At 53.3% G+C, this 15,429-nt stretch overlaps 6 protein-coding genes across 6 annotated transcripts; 1 reads left to right on the top strand and 5 right to left on the bottom strand.

Moving 5' to 3' along the window:
- Positions 1–74: 74 nt before the first annotated feature.
- On the bottom strand, positions 75–1,583 carry BDW47DRAFT_113178 (uncharacterized protein). Its single transcript, XM_024814340.1, has 2 exons — positions 662–1,583; positions 75–607 (listed from the first exon to the last, which is right to left on the bottom strand). Exons 1-2 carry the CDS (start codon positions 1,105–1,107, stop codon positions 286–288), a joined length of 768 nt encoding a protein of 255 aa, XP_024667921.1. The 5' UTR covers positions 1,108–1,583; the 3' UTR covers positions 75–285.
- A 569-nt stretch (positions 1,584–2,152) lies between these two features.
- On the bottom strand, positions 2,153–3,921 carry BDW47DRAFT_113176 (uncharacterized protein). The gene is made up of 5 exons (XM_024814339.1): positions 3,529–3,921; positions 3,405–3,438; positions 3,059–3,307; positions 2,426–2,992; positions 2,153–2,375 (listed from the first exon to the last, which is right to left on the bottom strand). The coding sequence occupies exons 1-5, from the start codon at positions 3,688–3,690 to the stop codon at positions 2,242–2,244; spliced, it is 1,146 nt and encodes a 381-aa protein (XP_024667920.1). The 5' UTR covers positions 3,691–3,921; the 3' UTR covers positions 2,153–2,241.
- BDW47DRAFT_113173 (CENP-S family protein) lies at positions 3,905–5,261 on the bottom strand. Its single transcript, XM_024814338.1, has 5 exons — positions 5,106–5,261; positions 4,919–5,042; positions 4,757–4,790; positions 4,413–4,656; positions 3,905–4,351 (listed from the first exon to the last, which is right to left on the bottom strand). Exons 1-4 carry the CDS (start codon positions 5,133–5,135, stop codon positions 4,539–4,541), a joined length of 306 nt encoding a protein of 101 aa, XP_024667919.1. The 5' UTR covers positions 5,136–5,261; the 3' UTR covers positions 3,905–4,351; positions 4,413–4,538.
- A 521-nt stretch (positions 5,262–5,782) lies between these two features.
- Positions 5,783–6,391, top strand: BDW47DRAFT_129528 (uncharacterized protein; the record flags this gene model as incomplete). Its single annotated transcript, XM_024817004.1, has 1 exon — positions 5,783–6,391. One exon carries the CDS (start codon positions 5,783–5,785, stop codon positions 6,389–6,391), a length of 609 nt encoding a protein of 202 aa, XP_024667918.1.
- A 376-nt stretch (positions 6,392–6,767) lies between these two features.
- On the bottom strand, positions 6,768–10,807 carry BDW47DRAFT_85728 (DDB1/RSE1 family protein). The gene is made up of 5 exons (XM_024820061.1): positions 10,438–10,807; positions 9,675–10,342; positions 7,704–9,613; positions 7,198–7,644; positions 6,768–7,114 (listed from the first exon to the last, which is right to left on the bottom strand). Exons 1-5 carry the CDS (start codon positions 10,530–10,532, stop codon positions 6,812–6,814), a joined length of 3,423 nt encoding a protein of 1,140 aa, XP_024667917.1. The 5' UTR covers positions 10,533–10,807; the 3' UTR covers positions 6,768–6,811.
- A 184-nt stretch (positions 10,808–10,991) lies between these two features.
- On the bottom strand, positions 10,992–14,285 carry cprA (NADPH--hemoprotein reductase cprA). Its single transcript, XM_024820060.1, has 3 exons — positions 14,154–14,285; positions 11,752–14,011; positions 10,992–11,688 (listed from the first exon to the last, which is right to left on the bottom strand). The coding sequence occupies exons 2-3, from the start codon at positions 13,540–13,542 to the stop codon at positions 11,392–11,394; spliced, it is 2,088 nt and encodes a 695-aa protein (XP_024667916.1). The 5' UTR covers positions 13,543–14,011; positions 14,154–14,285; the 3' UTR covers positions 10,992–11,391.
- Positions 14,286–15,429: the final 1,144 nt, after the last annotated feature.

The following is a 15,429-nucleotide window of genomic DNA, read 5'->3' as shown; positions in this document are numbered from 1 at the left end:
TAGCATGTACCTTGTTGTTGTTGTTGTTGTTGTTGTACAGAAAGGATCTGTCTGGTGATAAATTCATTGGTATCAAATTATAAGGCATTCATTAATCGTCGACGAATACACATCATCTGAGTATGTTCAAGACGAGTGAGCCGTCATATGTACAGGCTAATCCAACATAAGAGAATATATTAAGTCGCTGGTTCAGTAGCCACCGTACTTTTAATCTGCTTTCTCCCAGTCTTTACCTGGATAAATCTCATCCAGTTGGTTCATATCCAGCTAGCTCATTTCATCTTAGTAGTTACCCGTATAGGCAGAGCTACCATATCCAAACTTATTCTGGGCCGGCGGAACAGCAGCAGGAGCCTTCTTCTTCCCAAAGAGACCACCAGACTTCTCGCTGTTGTCGCCCAGCTCGACATCGCTCGGCGTCGGGTGACCCGGCAGCATGTCGTCGGCACTGCCGCTATCCGGGTTGTTCTTGTTGCGGCGCCAGAAGGCACGGCGGCGAGTGCCGTAGGTGTATCCGTTGGCCGGGGAGGGGCCGAATCGCTTCTCCCGCTTGTGGTGGCGGGCGTAGAGCACCTGGAACAGGATGGAGCAGAGGAAGAAGAAACTGTTCATGTCAGTGACTGCGTGGCACAAGGCAGGCAGGCAACAGGCTACTCACATTCCAATGATGGCCACGGCAAAGGCGACCTTCTCCAGCTGACAGGCGTACTCGAACGACACCTTGGAGGCGGACTCCTTGCCGCTGGGGCCGGATCCCAGCGGGGTGTCGATCTTCTTCCCCGTGCAGGTCTGGACGCCGTCACGGGTGAGTACGGCGATGGCGATCATGGCGCCGATGAAGGCCACGTCGAGGATGACGGCCATGGCGGCGAAGAAGGCCACACCTCCCACGCAGCAGGTGAAGAGGGTGCCCAGGAGGGCGTAGAGGGCGCTGGCGCCCGCGAGACCCTCGACGGCTCTCATCCATTGCGGGATCTCCTGGTCATGTTTGCTCTGGACGGCCAGGAAGTATGAGTAGATACCGAGGATGACGGCGGCATCGAGGAATTGAAGAATGCGGATGGCGAGGTTCACGAATCGTAGTACGGCGCCGCCAAACCCCATCTTGGCGGTGTTGATTTTTAGCTGGTTTGGGGTTGTTGCTTAATCAGAGAGCCAGTCTCAGGAAAAATCGATCAAGGTGCGTAACAGCGGATGGCAGGCGACAGAAGTATAAATAATGGTTTGACAGGATTTCCACCGAAACGCTGGAGACAAGATGAAAACTCTTAAATTAAGGTAGTAAGGCTGAGACCAACACCATCCAGGGTCTTCCGTCCTCCGAGGAGGAGACCGGTCGCAACTCTAGCCATAGAAGGCAGCAGAATTACATGATTGTTTCGAGACCCAAGCAGACAACAAGGATGGAGCCATTGGAGCAACATTGGAAGCAGATCGGTGGAGGCCCTGATCCTGTGGACAGTGGACAGTGACACAGCCAGGGCGACGATCCACGGATGGAGGAGGGAAGCCGGGTGATATGATTGGGAGATAAGTAAGAAGTGGGAGGAGAAGAAGAAAAACAATAACCTGGAACGAAGAAGGAGTATCCACTCCATAGTCCATCGGACTATCACAACTAGCCAGATGAGACGAAAGTGATGTCATCCCCGTCATGATTGGCCTGACCGCCCTGTGGGACCGGCAGAATCGGTGACTCAGCAGTGCAGCACCCCTGATTAGTCAAGTGCATTACGAGGAATTGTGATTAGTGATTAAACGTGACTATGGACAGCAGTTACTGAGAGGTCTTTCAAGTGGGCCTTCGCACTGCCATCATTACTCCATCCATGGTCTTCTCCCAATTCACATGCATGGTTGTGGTTCCTAAAATTAGGCAATTCCATTTAGGGGGGTCTGTCCCTCCAGTTTCGAGATTTAATTTATTTTTGGGACTCTTGTAACCGCGGATCACTCCGGAAAGACTCCGGAATCCGTCCAGTCCTACCTCGAGGTACTTACTTCTCAGTACTTGTGTTGTTGTAATGTTGACGTCCATCAGCCACACAACGTGACCGACACAGCCACGCCTGCGCCCCTTTGCCGTCATAATGGTCTCATGAAAGCCCCATACAACATGATGTATCCGCAACGCGTGTTCTGTTGTTGGAACGGATCCTGATAGGAGATAGTCCACTATTATTACAACTATTTGCTACCCTACTATCCGTACAAGAAGACGTCACTCACGTAGCTAGCTCACTGACATCCCTGCGCATCCACCAGGATCTTGCAGTAGTTCTCTCGGTCCTCCAACAACGCCTTGAATCCTTTCTCAACCACGTCGTCCATTTTGACCGTCGTCGTGATCATACTCTCCGGCTGCAGTTGTTCTACGGAATTAGTGTCCTACCTTGTATATAGGAGAGGAGAGTTGACATACTTTGGTCCAACGCGCGGATCACATCCTGGAAGGATGCTTCATCATACAGGGCCGATCCCGTATACTTCACCTCGTTGTACATCAGGTCATTCACCCGGATAGCCGGTCGGTTCTCCCACACAGCGATGTTCACAATCGTCCCGTGACTCCGACAGGCGCCGATCGCGCCATTCAGCGCGACTTCCACCCCCGCCGTGTCGAAGATGATATCCGCGCCCATGCCGTCCGTGAGCTCCCGCACCCGCTGCGTGACGTCCACCTCGCGGGGATCCAAGACGTCTGTCGCGCCGAATTCAACCGCCTGTCGTTTCCGGCTGCCCATCATCTCGGACACGATGATCTGCCCGGCCCCGCGCAGCTTCAGCACCTGGATGACGCCAATCCCGATCGGTCCGCTTCCGATCATGAAGACCCGGTCGTTGGGCTTAAGTGGGGAGACGTTGACGGCGTGCCATGCGACCGCCAAGGGCTCGATGAGCGCTGCGCTCTTCAGCGAGATGCTATCCGGGATGGGGTTGAAGTGATCTCCCGGTGCGACGATGAATTTGGATAGACCGCCTCCGTATCCTACCGGCCCACATCAGTATATTTCCCCCCCGATTGTTGCTCACAGGATAGATCGAAGGGACGCACCTGATAATCCGATAAACCCGATATTCTCACAGCAGTAATTGTAGCCCATCTGACAGGCCCGGCACGTCCCATCGTAGATCGTCGGTCGCACGACGACCCGTTGTCCGGGGGATACATGCGTGACGCCCTCTCCGATCTCTTCAACGATGCCGCCGAACTCATGACCCAGTGTAACCGGGTAGGAGGTCCCCGTGAGTGGGTGTGGCTTCTTCGGGATCAATACCGGCCCTGCATTGTATTCGTGGAGATCTACATAGATATTAGTCTTGCGCTTCCTTGTTTCGTCTGGTACATAGGAGGGGAAAGTAGCATGGGAAAACAGGATGGAAAAATGGAGTCGGCTCACCGCTACCGCAGATCCCAACATACGCTGGACGCATCTATATCCCGCCGTTGCGTTAGCGCGTGCCCTCCATCGCCCCATGAGGACACTATATAACAGTTCATTGATTCGCCCATTAGCAACGTACCTTCACCTGCCCCTTCCCACACACAGGTTCGTCGACAACATCGACTCGGATGTCCCCCGGTCCGTGGAAACGAACGGACTTCATGGAATCAGCCGTCTTCATGGAACGATCCGTCTTCAGGGTGGTGTAAAGGGTGTCTGAGTTGGTGGCGGTGCTCGACATGGCTCAAGAATCGCAGTTCTGCGCTGTTTCTTCTGCTACTGAAACTATAGACACTTGAGGGATGTTGTTGTTCGGCTGGCTCTGAAGTTCGTGCGGGGAGCAAATAAAAGTGACGATGTCGTCCGGGGATCGTGGGCTACGGCCTATCGTCTATAGATCTTATATTGCGATATGGTGGGGAGACGTTCTCATGACGTTGACGGACGGTGTTGGCTCAGCGTGACTTAAGGCAGTGCTGGAGAGACAACGACTTGTCTTCATTCAAACTTGTCCTATCGTGAAGCCCTATTGGCTGGGTCCGATGAATTTGTTCATCTGATACCCGCTTTTACACCAGCTATGATGCTAAGATCTAGAGATCGTGCTCGACCGTGGAACCGGACACGATATCCATATCGTCAGATCGATGGGAAGAGTGGACAATTGGCTTTGGACACAAGGTGACCAGGGAAAAGCTGATCAGCTGGACATTGACACCACGGCAGGATGACATCAAAGTTTCCGGGCGTTTGGAAGTACTGTAGGCTCCTGGTTGTGTTCTTTTGCCATCCGCGCGATAGGGATTGTGTGGGGTTACGGGTGTTGTCGTCATAAGCCGGTCGCGAATGGGATTCTGCCGATTTGCCCGCCACGGGTCGACCACGAGGTCGGTCTCGATCTCCTTCGTTCAACCGGTTAGAATTTCACGACGATAAGCAGGGTTATTGGGGGTTACTACAAACCTGCCAGCTTGGAGTGGTGGTAACGGTGGTCCACCAATCAGGTGGTAGTATCTTGCGCGGGCGCGGGGAGATGGGACGGGACTTTGTTCCGCTGTATGAGGGTAGCCTGTGGCTTGCAACAACAGATCAGGCTTCTTCGTCCCGTTCTTGGTCGATAAAAGCACGCAGAATAGACTCCAGTCCTTCGTTGCGGCGAGCCAGTAGCATCACGTCGGAGAGATTGATAGTCGAGCGACCGGCATGTCTAGAACGAATGAGCGCTGGACTTGTGATAGGCTGATCGAGCGATAGCGAGTATTGGCGAGCGACGGTGGAAGGAAAGCCACTCCCAGAGATGCACTTACTTGGCGAATGATTCCAGATCTTGACTGACGGTTTCTGCATCAACCACGGTTAGTTGCCATCAGAGTACACGTTCTTTATAAAAACACCCACAAACAGAAACAATCCACAAATAGAAACACTAAACGAGTAGAAACAACATAGTACGACTGTCAGACACATACCTATTTGCGCCCAGACCATCTCCGTCAAGGCCCCGATAAACTGAGGAGTGGCATTTGCGCCCAATTTGACCGTTTCCTCGTCCACGATTTTTCCGATAGACAGCCAGAGGGCGGACTTGAGGCGCTGTAACATCGAGTAAGAGTTTAGTAGCTGTAGGGAGTATGAAGACTGGAGACATCCCCATACCTCTTCTAGACCGGCTTCTTCAACGTCCATTGTCGGGATTCTGCGAATGGTCAGATATTGAAGTAGCTTCGTGTAGTGATGTCAACGCTTGAGATATATTGACAGGTACGTAGAAACAGTATCAACCAAGCACCAGCAGCACGAGATATTTCGAAGGAAGGTACCTACTCCGTCGAGTCTCTAGAGCATGGATGGCACACGCGAACGACGCGTTCGGGCGTTTCCCGCGGGACAGCCTGTGATTGGCCTATACAATCCCACCGGATAAACTACTAATCCAGCTCCGACGCTAAACCCGGCCCGGAATGAGAAATGAGAGCGTTCCCGAGCGGTCAGTGAATGCGGCCGCTGAGCTGGCCGATCTGCCCTGGTGCCCGGAATCCCGGCATCAAAGTTGCTGTTCTTGCTGGGTCGATTGGTTTCTTCCCCTGGACCTGATTCTGAATAGGATTGTTGTCCTGTTCTGGATTTTCTCTCCATTTTCTCTTTTCTACCAGGGATATTCTTCTTGTGTCTCTATTTACTCCCTTATCTATATTATCTTCCCACACAGGAGCGCAACCCCCACCTTCACCGCTAGCCTACTATCCCTACGTCTCAGTCCGCCCCTCTAAAAAACAACCACCACCACCACACACTCCCACAAACCCCTAAAAAGAAAGAAAGAAAGAAAGAAAATGGCCACCCGCGACCCCGGCGAACTCGCCGCCGACGCAGCCTCCGACTTCTTCCACCAAATCTACACCTTCCTCGAAACGATCGTCCTCCGCTTCGTGAAAAACTTCTACGGCTCCTTCGCAAATGTGAGCGTCAACCGCTGGACGAAAGTCATCCTCTCCGTGGTCGGCTACCTCATCGCACGCCCCTACATCGAGGCCCTCTTCAAGAAGATGGGCGAGCGCGATCGCAGAAAGCAGCTGGAGAAGGAGAGGAAGAAGAAGGCGGAGGCGGAAGCCGGCGGGAAGGCCAAGGTGTCTGCTAATTCGTTGCGCGGTGGGGGTAAGGCTGCTGGGGAGGGCAAGGTGCTTGGTGAGGTGGAGAACACGGATGATGAGCTGGAGAATGAGGAGGGGGCGGAGGATGAGGTCGATTTTGCGACTTCTAGTGGCGTGCCGGAGTTTGCGGATAATGCGCGCAGAAGGCAGAAGAAGCATGCGAAGAGCTTGAATAAGGAGTCGAAGGGGAAGGCGACGCTTTCGGAGGATAAGCTGATGGAGTTGTTGGATTGGAGTGATTCGGAGGGTGAGGCTACGCCTGCGAAGGAGCAGGCTGCGAAGGATGAGTGAGTGTTTGCCGAGACTGCTTTGCTTAATGTGTGGACACATCATCTTTTTCTAGGAGATAAGGAAAGATTAATGTGGTTGTGCAGCACTTAATGAGTTCTAATTGTCTTTTTGTGATGTCTTGATCGTGTATCTTATACTGTGACCCCTTGCCATATTCTGTGCGTTGCCAAAGGCTCATGTACTATATAATCCATCTACCATAGATTTCCAACTAAATATTTGAAGCATTCCTACAGTCCCCTAGTATGACCCCTATACTCCAAAGAGAGCTACAGTCTACAAAAGTACATGTCAACCACACATGTATAAACCAATCAATAAACCTCATAAATCATACGCATAACAGGACCAGCATCTCACAGCCCAACAGGCGAGAAGAACAACAGAAACGACTCTAGTCCGAATATCTCAAAGGCGTAATCAATGCAACCTTCTCAACCCCTCAATCAACCCCTTCACCTCATCCACATCCCCCGCCCCCACGGAGCTAACAATCTCCTCCTGCAAAGCTGCCTCGCAAGTCAAAAACCGCTCGATCAGCTCCCCGTCCACAAACCGGTAGGGCTCCTTCGCTTCCCGCGTCATTGTGTGGAATCCGCGGTATTCGTTGAACGGCATGTCGCCGAGGGACGTGAGGCGGGCCGCCATTGTGGCTTGCAGACGCATGAGGAAGTCTTGGTGTTCGGGGCTGATCATCGCGAAGAGGTAGATTGAGCCTTCGACCTGTTTTTTTCAAGTAGGAATGTTAGATTATGGGACTGGACTGGCGTGGAGTGAACTTGGGGGGGGGATGAGAAGAGACGTACGGTCCCCAAAAACGCCCTCGGCGTGATGACCACATTCCCCGCCTGCTGCACATTAACCGGTCGAATGCGATTAACCATCTCGCCCATTGAAATCTCCCCCGTAACTTCCAGTCTCCGCTTATCGTCCTCCTCAACGCCTGTAAGATTCCTTCGGAGAACAATCAGGTTCCCCTCGGCGTCGCTCTCGAGGAACGTATCCTCCGCGATACAGCACACAGCGGTCGCCCAGACGGTCTGGAAGTGCCGTGCCACTTCTGTCAAGGTATCCGGGAGGCCGCCCTCGCCTTCTTTGTACTCCACGAGACAGAGACTCTTCATGAGGTCCGAGACGGCGATTACGTTGCCTGTTACTGTTAGGTCAACTGGTGCGGTCGAGGTGCGGTAGCTGGCGAGTTTTTCGATCTTGGTTGCGCTGAGTCGGTCGTTTATGACTTTGTAGATTACGACCTGCGACGGGGTTAGTAGTCTGCTTTGTATAAAGAGAAAAAGAAGAAAGTGTGGCCTACCGTCTTCACAAGCGCAGCTACAATCTTATCACCAAGCATAGCCAGCGCCCGACACGCCCCTCTAACAGGGAGCTCTCCAACCTGCGTAAGTCTTCTTCCATTGTCAACCTCGAAGATGAGGATGCGTCCCCGGATGGACTCCTCATCGCCATCATCATCCAGATACGCCGTCCCAACAATAAACCGATCCTTGAAAGCGTCTCGTCCGCTTTCGTCCTTTCCAACCGGGAACTCCGCGCGGATAACACTCTCGACCAGCTCCTCCGGCCGCAAACTGAAATAGTCTAGCCGCCGGAAGAGGATCTCGTCCGCGAGGACAAACCGGCTCGTGACGACTTCCGCGCCGTCCTTAAGCTTGCGCTCGATAGTACCAATTCCGAAGGCTTTCTCGGACGGCGAGTACGCGACCCTACGGACTGTCGCGCCGATAGGGAGAGTCTGGATCTGAGTCGTCCGCTCTTTATCAACTAAGGCGATCTTCAGTTCCTGCGCCGTAGCCATCGCGATGGAACCGGGGTATGCTTCGGAGTTAAAGTGGCAGATCCGCGAGGCGCCCTCGGAGTTCACGGCGGAGTAGATCACGCGGCCTTCGGAGCCGTAGATCAGGCTTGGGTTCTCGCAGGTCGCGAACACATTGTAGAGCCCATCACCTCGCGGGAGCCTTTTGAAGGTTGGTTGCTCTGAACCGAGGATCAGCTTGTTCATCCCTGTGAGAGTGTACTCTTGTGGGTTGAACGAGTAGGTGATGACACTGCCGTCGGCCATTGAGACAAAGAGGGTTGGCGGGCTGTTTGCGAGTACGTCCGCGACGAGCACGGAGCGCGGGAAGGCTTCGCCTGCTGGGCCGAGTGATGTTTTGTGTAGCTCAGAGAGGTCTTGGAGTTTCAGGACGGAAACTTGGGCTAGCTGTGGGAATCCCACTATGCAGACATCTGCCGGGGACGATAGGACCGTCACGCCGGAGATCTGGCAGTCTGTGCCAAAGTGCTTCTGCGCGATGACTTGTGCTTCGTTCTTGATGTCCAGAACGGTAACCAGTTCGCCGTCGACAACGAGCACGGCCGATGATTCGTTGGCAGAGGCGGCAGTGACGATCTTCTGATCCGGTGGTGTCCATTCGTTGGTGACCATGCCGCTTTCGACGTCCGCGATGAGGACCCTTCTTTCGGTCACCTGGAGGATCCGTCCTCCGGGCAGGTTGGCCGCGAGCAGCGTAGATTCCGAGAGACTTAGCCCCAGGAGTTGTTCCAGCTCTTCAACTTCGCCGTCGGGGCTAAAGGAGAATACTCTGGTTTCGTCCACAAAGCTGACGAGGAGGGTATCCAGATAGTCTCCCTTGGCCTGCACCTGTAATCCGAACAGGTCGGTGATGTGCCCGATGTCGCCCAGGACGCCCAGCTCCTCCATACCCACACCGCTACGGACGCTTCTCAATGTCCCATCGTCAAACGCACCCGAGCCTGTGACAATCCGAGCTTGGCCTGACGAGAACTCATGGGTATAGCTCTCGCTTGCGCGGTTACCAAGATCCATGATAGTGAAATCCAGAATAGGGGCAATGTTATGCAGGGTCTGCACCACCTCGAAAGAACCGTCCCCGATTCGAAGGACCTGAGAATCGCCATGGTGCGAGCCCACGAAGACTATCCCGCCGCCAAGATATACCAGGGTAGACGCTCTAGACGTGTTCCCCAGCTGATGAAGGTCCCATTCTTCCACTAGGCTTTCAGAGCCAAGCTTCAGCACCAGGAAAAACAGCCTCCCGTAGTCATCGGCAAGCAGCCATCGCTGGCCGTCTACTTGCTCCCAGGCCACGAAGACGGTCGACTCAGCTAGAGACCGGGAGATGAGCTCGTTGTTGTCGTCGTCGACGTACTTGATAGACGTTTCGCCGATAATGAGGAAGCCACCTATTCACGTTAGCCTCAACGACCATTCACAATTCAAGATAAAAGAAAGAAGGAAACAAACCCAACGGAGCAGGCACCGGAATCAAATGTGAAGCCCCCAAATCCAACTCCTGCGCAAAATCCGCAATGTGCGCAAACGTCGCATCGGCACTCGAGCTCATCGTCGCAGCCGTATACTGCAACTCCCTAACACTCAACCTCACCTTCTTCTGACTATCCTCATACAGCAGCGCCAACCTCGGCGCGCCCGACTGCACATGCAGAAAGGTCGACGACCGCACGAACAGCTCATCTATCCTCGCCGTCGTCAGCTCGCCCAGCTCGCCCACCTGCGGCGCGTCAGGGCCGGACGGCAGCGCGGGCGCCCGTCCCCTCCTTTTGCCCGGTAGCTGCACGATTGGTATCACGGCGATCAGGCCCTCGTACATCTCCAGCGTCATGAACCGTCCGCTGGGGTCGATCAGGCACCGATTTCCCATTAGGGGTTGGCGGGATGCCGGGTCCGAGACGTCGACGTAGCTCCGTTGCGTGCGGATCTGGTTTGTCGAGCTATCCCATGCTAGCGTGCAGTATGTGTAGCGGTCTGTGCCGACGAAGAGGTGGTCTGTTGGGGAGTTGGCGGGCGCGGGCAGTCGTGCGAGCATTGTTACCCGAGCGTTGAGGGCACATGATGCTGCGAGACTTAGGCCGTCTGGGGTGAGGGCGTAGACTTCGAGTCGGTTGACTTTTCTGCAGGACCGTATTGTTAGCTTGACTAGCTTATGTTCCTCCCTCGACACCGAGGGCGGGCGTCGCATGGGGAGAAGGGAGAGGGGCTCACTAACGCGACGATCAAGCTCTCCTCCTCGGGTTTCATAAACTGCAGCTTCAGGGCATGGCGAATACTGCTCGCTTGGTGGATTGGCACGACATAGGACATGTTGCGTCGGTGGGTGCTATTTCTCGAGGAGCGTTTTCGGTGCGAGCGCTCTCCGCATTAGAGGCACAGCTCGGATGATCGCGCGACCACAGCTGATCCCGACCGCCTAGCGATAATGGTTGCGAGGCACTGTCGGGGGAATTATTCTAATACAATACACTTTAGGGATGATGTGTGTATGTGAGGTTTTCTGTGTAAGGGCGTGCTCTCAGTGTGGTCCGTAGAAAGGACTGGAGAAGTGGGGTGGAGAGGAGTTGGAGCTGGCAGGATTGAGACTCCGCGTTTAGAGTGAGTGAATGACGAAGGTTGCGGTTCTTGTACCTTCCAGGCCTTTTAACTCCGCTTTATTCCCGAACTGGCCTCTCGAACTGCTTTGGTTCCTACTTGACCATGTTCAACATACTGTTGGTGAGAAATACAAAACGAGGATGAAAACAAATATTAAGGAATAATTGACCTCGAACAGCGCGGGGTTGAAACGCCTACCACGCTTATACACAACCAACTAGAATTAAGAAATGAAAGAAAGGGAGTGATGAGTATTGAAATATTTCAATTAAATATGTATAACTCCCTACCAAACCAGCAGGGCATGATAATTCCACACAAATCTCTCCAAAAAAGCCCTTGGCCAATTGACCTCTTTTCTATCCTATTCTTTCCATCGGGTAAATCGACTGTGCGAAAGGTCAAAAAAACTTCACAATCATACAAGAATCACGCCATGGAGCTCAAAACGTGGAGAAAAAAATTGTTTGGCGGAGTATATATGCGAGCATCATCTAAACGTGAAAAAAAAAGAAGGAAGTCGTGGCACAATAATGTTAGGAAGTGGGACCAAGAAATGAAATAGGTGGTATCACGACCAGACGTCTTCTTGGTAGCTGCCGCTGCTCCGCATGTGCTTGACCATCTCCTCGCCCTTTTCGGCGGGGAGACCGCGCTGCTTCGCGATGATCTGGCCGAGAACCAGGTTCACTTCGCGGGCCATGTTGGCGGCGTCGCCGCAGACGTAGAACGTGGCCTTTTGCTTCAGGAGGTCGCTGACGAGCTCGGAGTTTTCGCGCAGTCGGTGCTGGACGTACACCTTCTGGGATGACTCACGCGAGAAGGCGGTGATAATCTTCAGCGAGTCGCCGAGTTGCTCTTGGTAGGTCTAGAGGTCATGAGGGTCAGCTATCAAGCACATCAATAGGCGGTGGTGGATGAGGGAATATACCTTGAATTCGTCCTGGTAGAGGAAGTCCTCGTCGCTCTTGCGGCACCCGAAGAACAGCAGAGTCGTGCCAACCTTTTCGCCCTTGGCGGCCAAGGCAGCGCGCTCCTGGATGAAACCACGGAAGGGCGCGACACCGGTGCCAGGACCAACCATGATGATCGGTTTCGACGGGTCGGAGGGCAGCTTGAAGTTCGAGTGACGGACGTGGACGGGGACGTGGATACCATCGTACTTGTTGCGGGGGCCAGTGATCGAGTAGGTCAATCCATGGGTGTCGGGGGAAGGATCGCCGTTCTGCTTCTGCTTCAGAGCAAACAGGTAGTTGGTGGTCACACCCTTGACGATGTGCGATTCACCAGGCAAGCGGACCGACTCGACAACAGCGGTAATGCTGATCTTATCCTTTTGCACGAGAGACGAGGACGAGATGGAGTAGTAACGGGGTTGCAGCTTGGTGAGGCCTTCGATGACGAGGGAGAACGGAACGGCAGTGAACGGCTTGGGAGTGATGGTCTGAAGAGCCTGCGCGATGTTGAAGCACCGGTTGGTGATCTTTTCGTGGAAGTAGTCCTTGTCGCTACCCAGGCGCACAATCTCGGCCTTGCTCTCCTCATCGGGGGCAAACGCGGCGAGAGTCGACACGAATTGACGAGACACAGGGGCACAGACTTCGAGGTAGTAGCGGACGGCGGCATCGTAGGTGGTGGGCGTGGGAATGGGAACCTTGGCGGTCACATCGAGACCCTTGAGGTTCACAACGGTATGACGCTTGCCTTCGAGACCAAAGACCTGCAGGAATCGGTCGACCTCGGCGCCGGCGTTGGTGGGCCAAATCGCGATGTGGTCACCAGTCTGGTAGGTGAGGTTGCTTCCGGCGATGCTAATTTCCATGTGCAGACAGTTACGATCCTTGACGTTGAAGAGCTCGGTAGACTCAACGATGGGGGCGATGAACGGGTTGTGGGCGGAGAAGGGACCGTTGGCGTTGCCTTGAAGGTGGCCCTGGGTGGGCTCGCCGAGGTAGACGGTGTCATCTTCGGGGCTCAGAGACTCATCTTCCTCGACGTTGAACACGGGCTCGTAGACGGCCTCGCGCTCCTGCAGGTTCATCGCCTCGGAGAGCGCGGTCCACATGGGCTCCTTCCAGGCCAAGAAGTCTTCTTCCATTGTGCCGGCGCCGTCGTCGCCTTCACCCGCAGTTCCAATACGGTTGGCGCCGAGATTCCGAAGAGCCGTATCCACCTGACGGACCATCGCGTTGTAATGCTCGTAGGTGTTGTTACCGAGACCGAAAGTGACAAAGTTGAGGGAGGACAGAGGCTTCTCCTCGGCGGCGGCGCCACTCTCGAACGCGACGTCTTCACCGGTAAAGAACTGATAAAATTCCACCGCATTGTCGGTCGGCTCTCCCTCACCATAGGTGGCGAGAACGAAGAAAGCAACCTTATCCTCGGGGAACTTGTCCAGGTTTTCGTAGTCATAGTCTTCCAAATCGGCCACCATGGTCTTAAGGCCGAATCGCTGCGAACCTTCCTTGGCGAGTCTGGAGGCGTAGTCTTCCGCCGTTCCAGTCTGCGAACCGTAAAAGATCACACAGTTTTTTCCCGTTTCGTCCATCTTTTCGATGATGTCGCGTGATTTTCCGCCGGCGGCGGCACCATTCATCGCAGCGCCGGAGGTCGCATAAGGGTCCTTGGGGACCCCCCAATAGACTCCTTTGCTGAAATAAGCGACGGAGCCCACGAGGAGGACGACCAAGACGACCATGTCGAGGGTGTCGAGTTGCGCCATGATCGCGGATCTTTGTTTGTGTCCAAAGAGCGGAGATTGAAGAGGGGGTCAAGAATGGAAAGACACCGTCAGCCGACGCGGACAAGAGATAAGAACCCCCTGATTCCACCGGTCGATAAACGTTGGGAGGACCGGAATCCGCGTGGGAAAGTAAATCAATCCCGATTCAAGGGGGAAAAAAAAAAAAAGAGGGGGGAAGAACAAGAAGAAAAGAAGAAAAGAACAAGAAAAGAAGAAAGAAGAAAAGAAAGAAAAGGGAGTAAAAAAGGTACAGGAAGAGACCCCAAAGAGCCGAAGGGAAAGCGGAGGAGGGAAAGGGAAGAGAAGTCGTGGTCTGATCTAAGCAGCCGACCGCATACTTAGTCGGGAGCCGCTAACCGGAGAAGATGCGTAAAATTGCAGCAAAGAGGAGAAACACTAGGGGAGAAAGAGGAAATGCCCAAGGCGATCGTGGCCTTTCCGATGCAATCTTCATTACTATATGTCAGCGAAACGGTCTCTCACTTTTTAGTCTTAATCGAGCAGGGTGGGTGGCGGGAGAAATCCCGAGGACAATGGGATTTAACGAGACAGGGAGACAGGGGAGTGCAGGTGAAGTGCCATGCACATACCTTGTTGAATGGCCTGTTGAACGCAAGGGTAGTCACGGACTAGTCAGAGCGACAGTACAGACTATATTTCACAGACGTTGAAAGGCGGGAAATTTCAAGAAGTAAGAAAGGCACCGAATAGCGTCAGCCCCCGGTATTATATATCCACGAGACCGTGTGGGGAAGTCCGGCATAGACCAAGGTGAAGTCTGTGGTTCGGAAGGGAGTTCGGCGCTCAGCAATACACCTTAGTACATCGTTAGTACTATAGTAGACTAAGACTATAGTCAAGAAGAAGAGGATCAGATGGAGATTTCCCGAGTATCCTGCCGAACGGGGATCCTAGCCGAGTTCCGCCTTTCAACTGCCTTTCCTTTCCTTTGTTTGCCAGATTATCACACAGTACGGAGAATCATTGGAGATAAGAAGCCAAAGAGCCATGGTATGTAGCGGGGAAATTCAGGCGGCAAACCCAGTAATTGTGCATTTCTAGTGTATCCATACTCGGTACATCCATGTGACTCTCCCGCACCACTTAGTAGTACTGAGGAACTAGGATGCTGTACAGCCTTGTCGATCTTAGGAATGTGAAGATTGTTCTCCTCTAAAATCCAGTATCAATCATTGACACATGTGCTAGAAACCTTAGCACTGGTCATCATTGGTTCCTCCATTGCATTAAGGCTCTTGGAGACACTCCGTATCTGCAGGCATTCCGCCGAAAGTTCCGTCTCCGCCACCAGAAACATGCACCTACTGGGCGTCCCACGGACTTCCGACACCTGGATTTTGGACAGGACGGGCTGATTCCGCATGCTGCGGCTCTTGATCCGCCACTCGGTGCTTGGACCAGTCCCCGCAATCAAACAAGATCTACGGAGCATTGTTCGGATAATAGGACTATCAGTGTCACAACACTTGGGGTATTCGAGACACTGATGAGTAGAGTATGTGGTGAGAATAAGGATTATGTAAGATCATTCTAATCATGGAGTATTTATATACCGATCTAGTATCGCCATGCGCATACTTCGGTGCTTTACTGCTATTCTATTCTATCCTAGAAGTAGTCGAATGAGCTATGTTCTTTCCCTGTACTTAATAATACCTGCAAGGTTGATTGCTCCAACTTCGGGTGCTCATAGGTGGACAACCGATCCGGACCCGAACGAAACTTTTCTTGGTGGAGGCGGCTATCTTCAAAAATATATATCTCTCTCTTCGTTGACGATGTTCAATGCCGAAAGAAAGTCCCAGCAAATATCAAAACCTCGCTATTTGTTTCTGTATAATGCAC

This window comes from Aspergillus candidus (genome assembly GCF_002847045.1).
Source record: "Aspergillus candidus strain CBS 102.13 unplaced genomic scaffold BDW47scaffold_75, whole genome shotgun sequence".
Taxonomy (NCBI): domain Eukaryota; kingdom Fungi; phylum Ascomycota; class Eurotiomycetes; order Eurotiales; family Aspergillaceae; genus Aspergillus; species Aspergillus candidus.
This window is presented reverse-complemented; position numbering and strand designations above follow the sequence as displayed.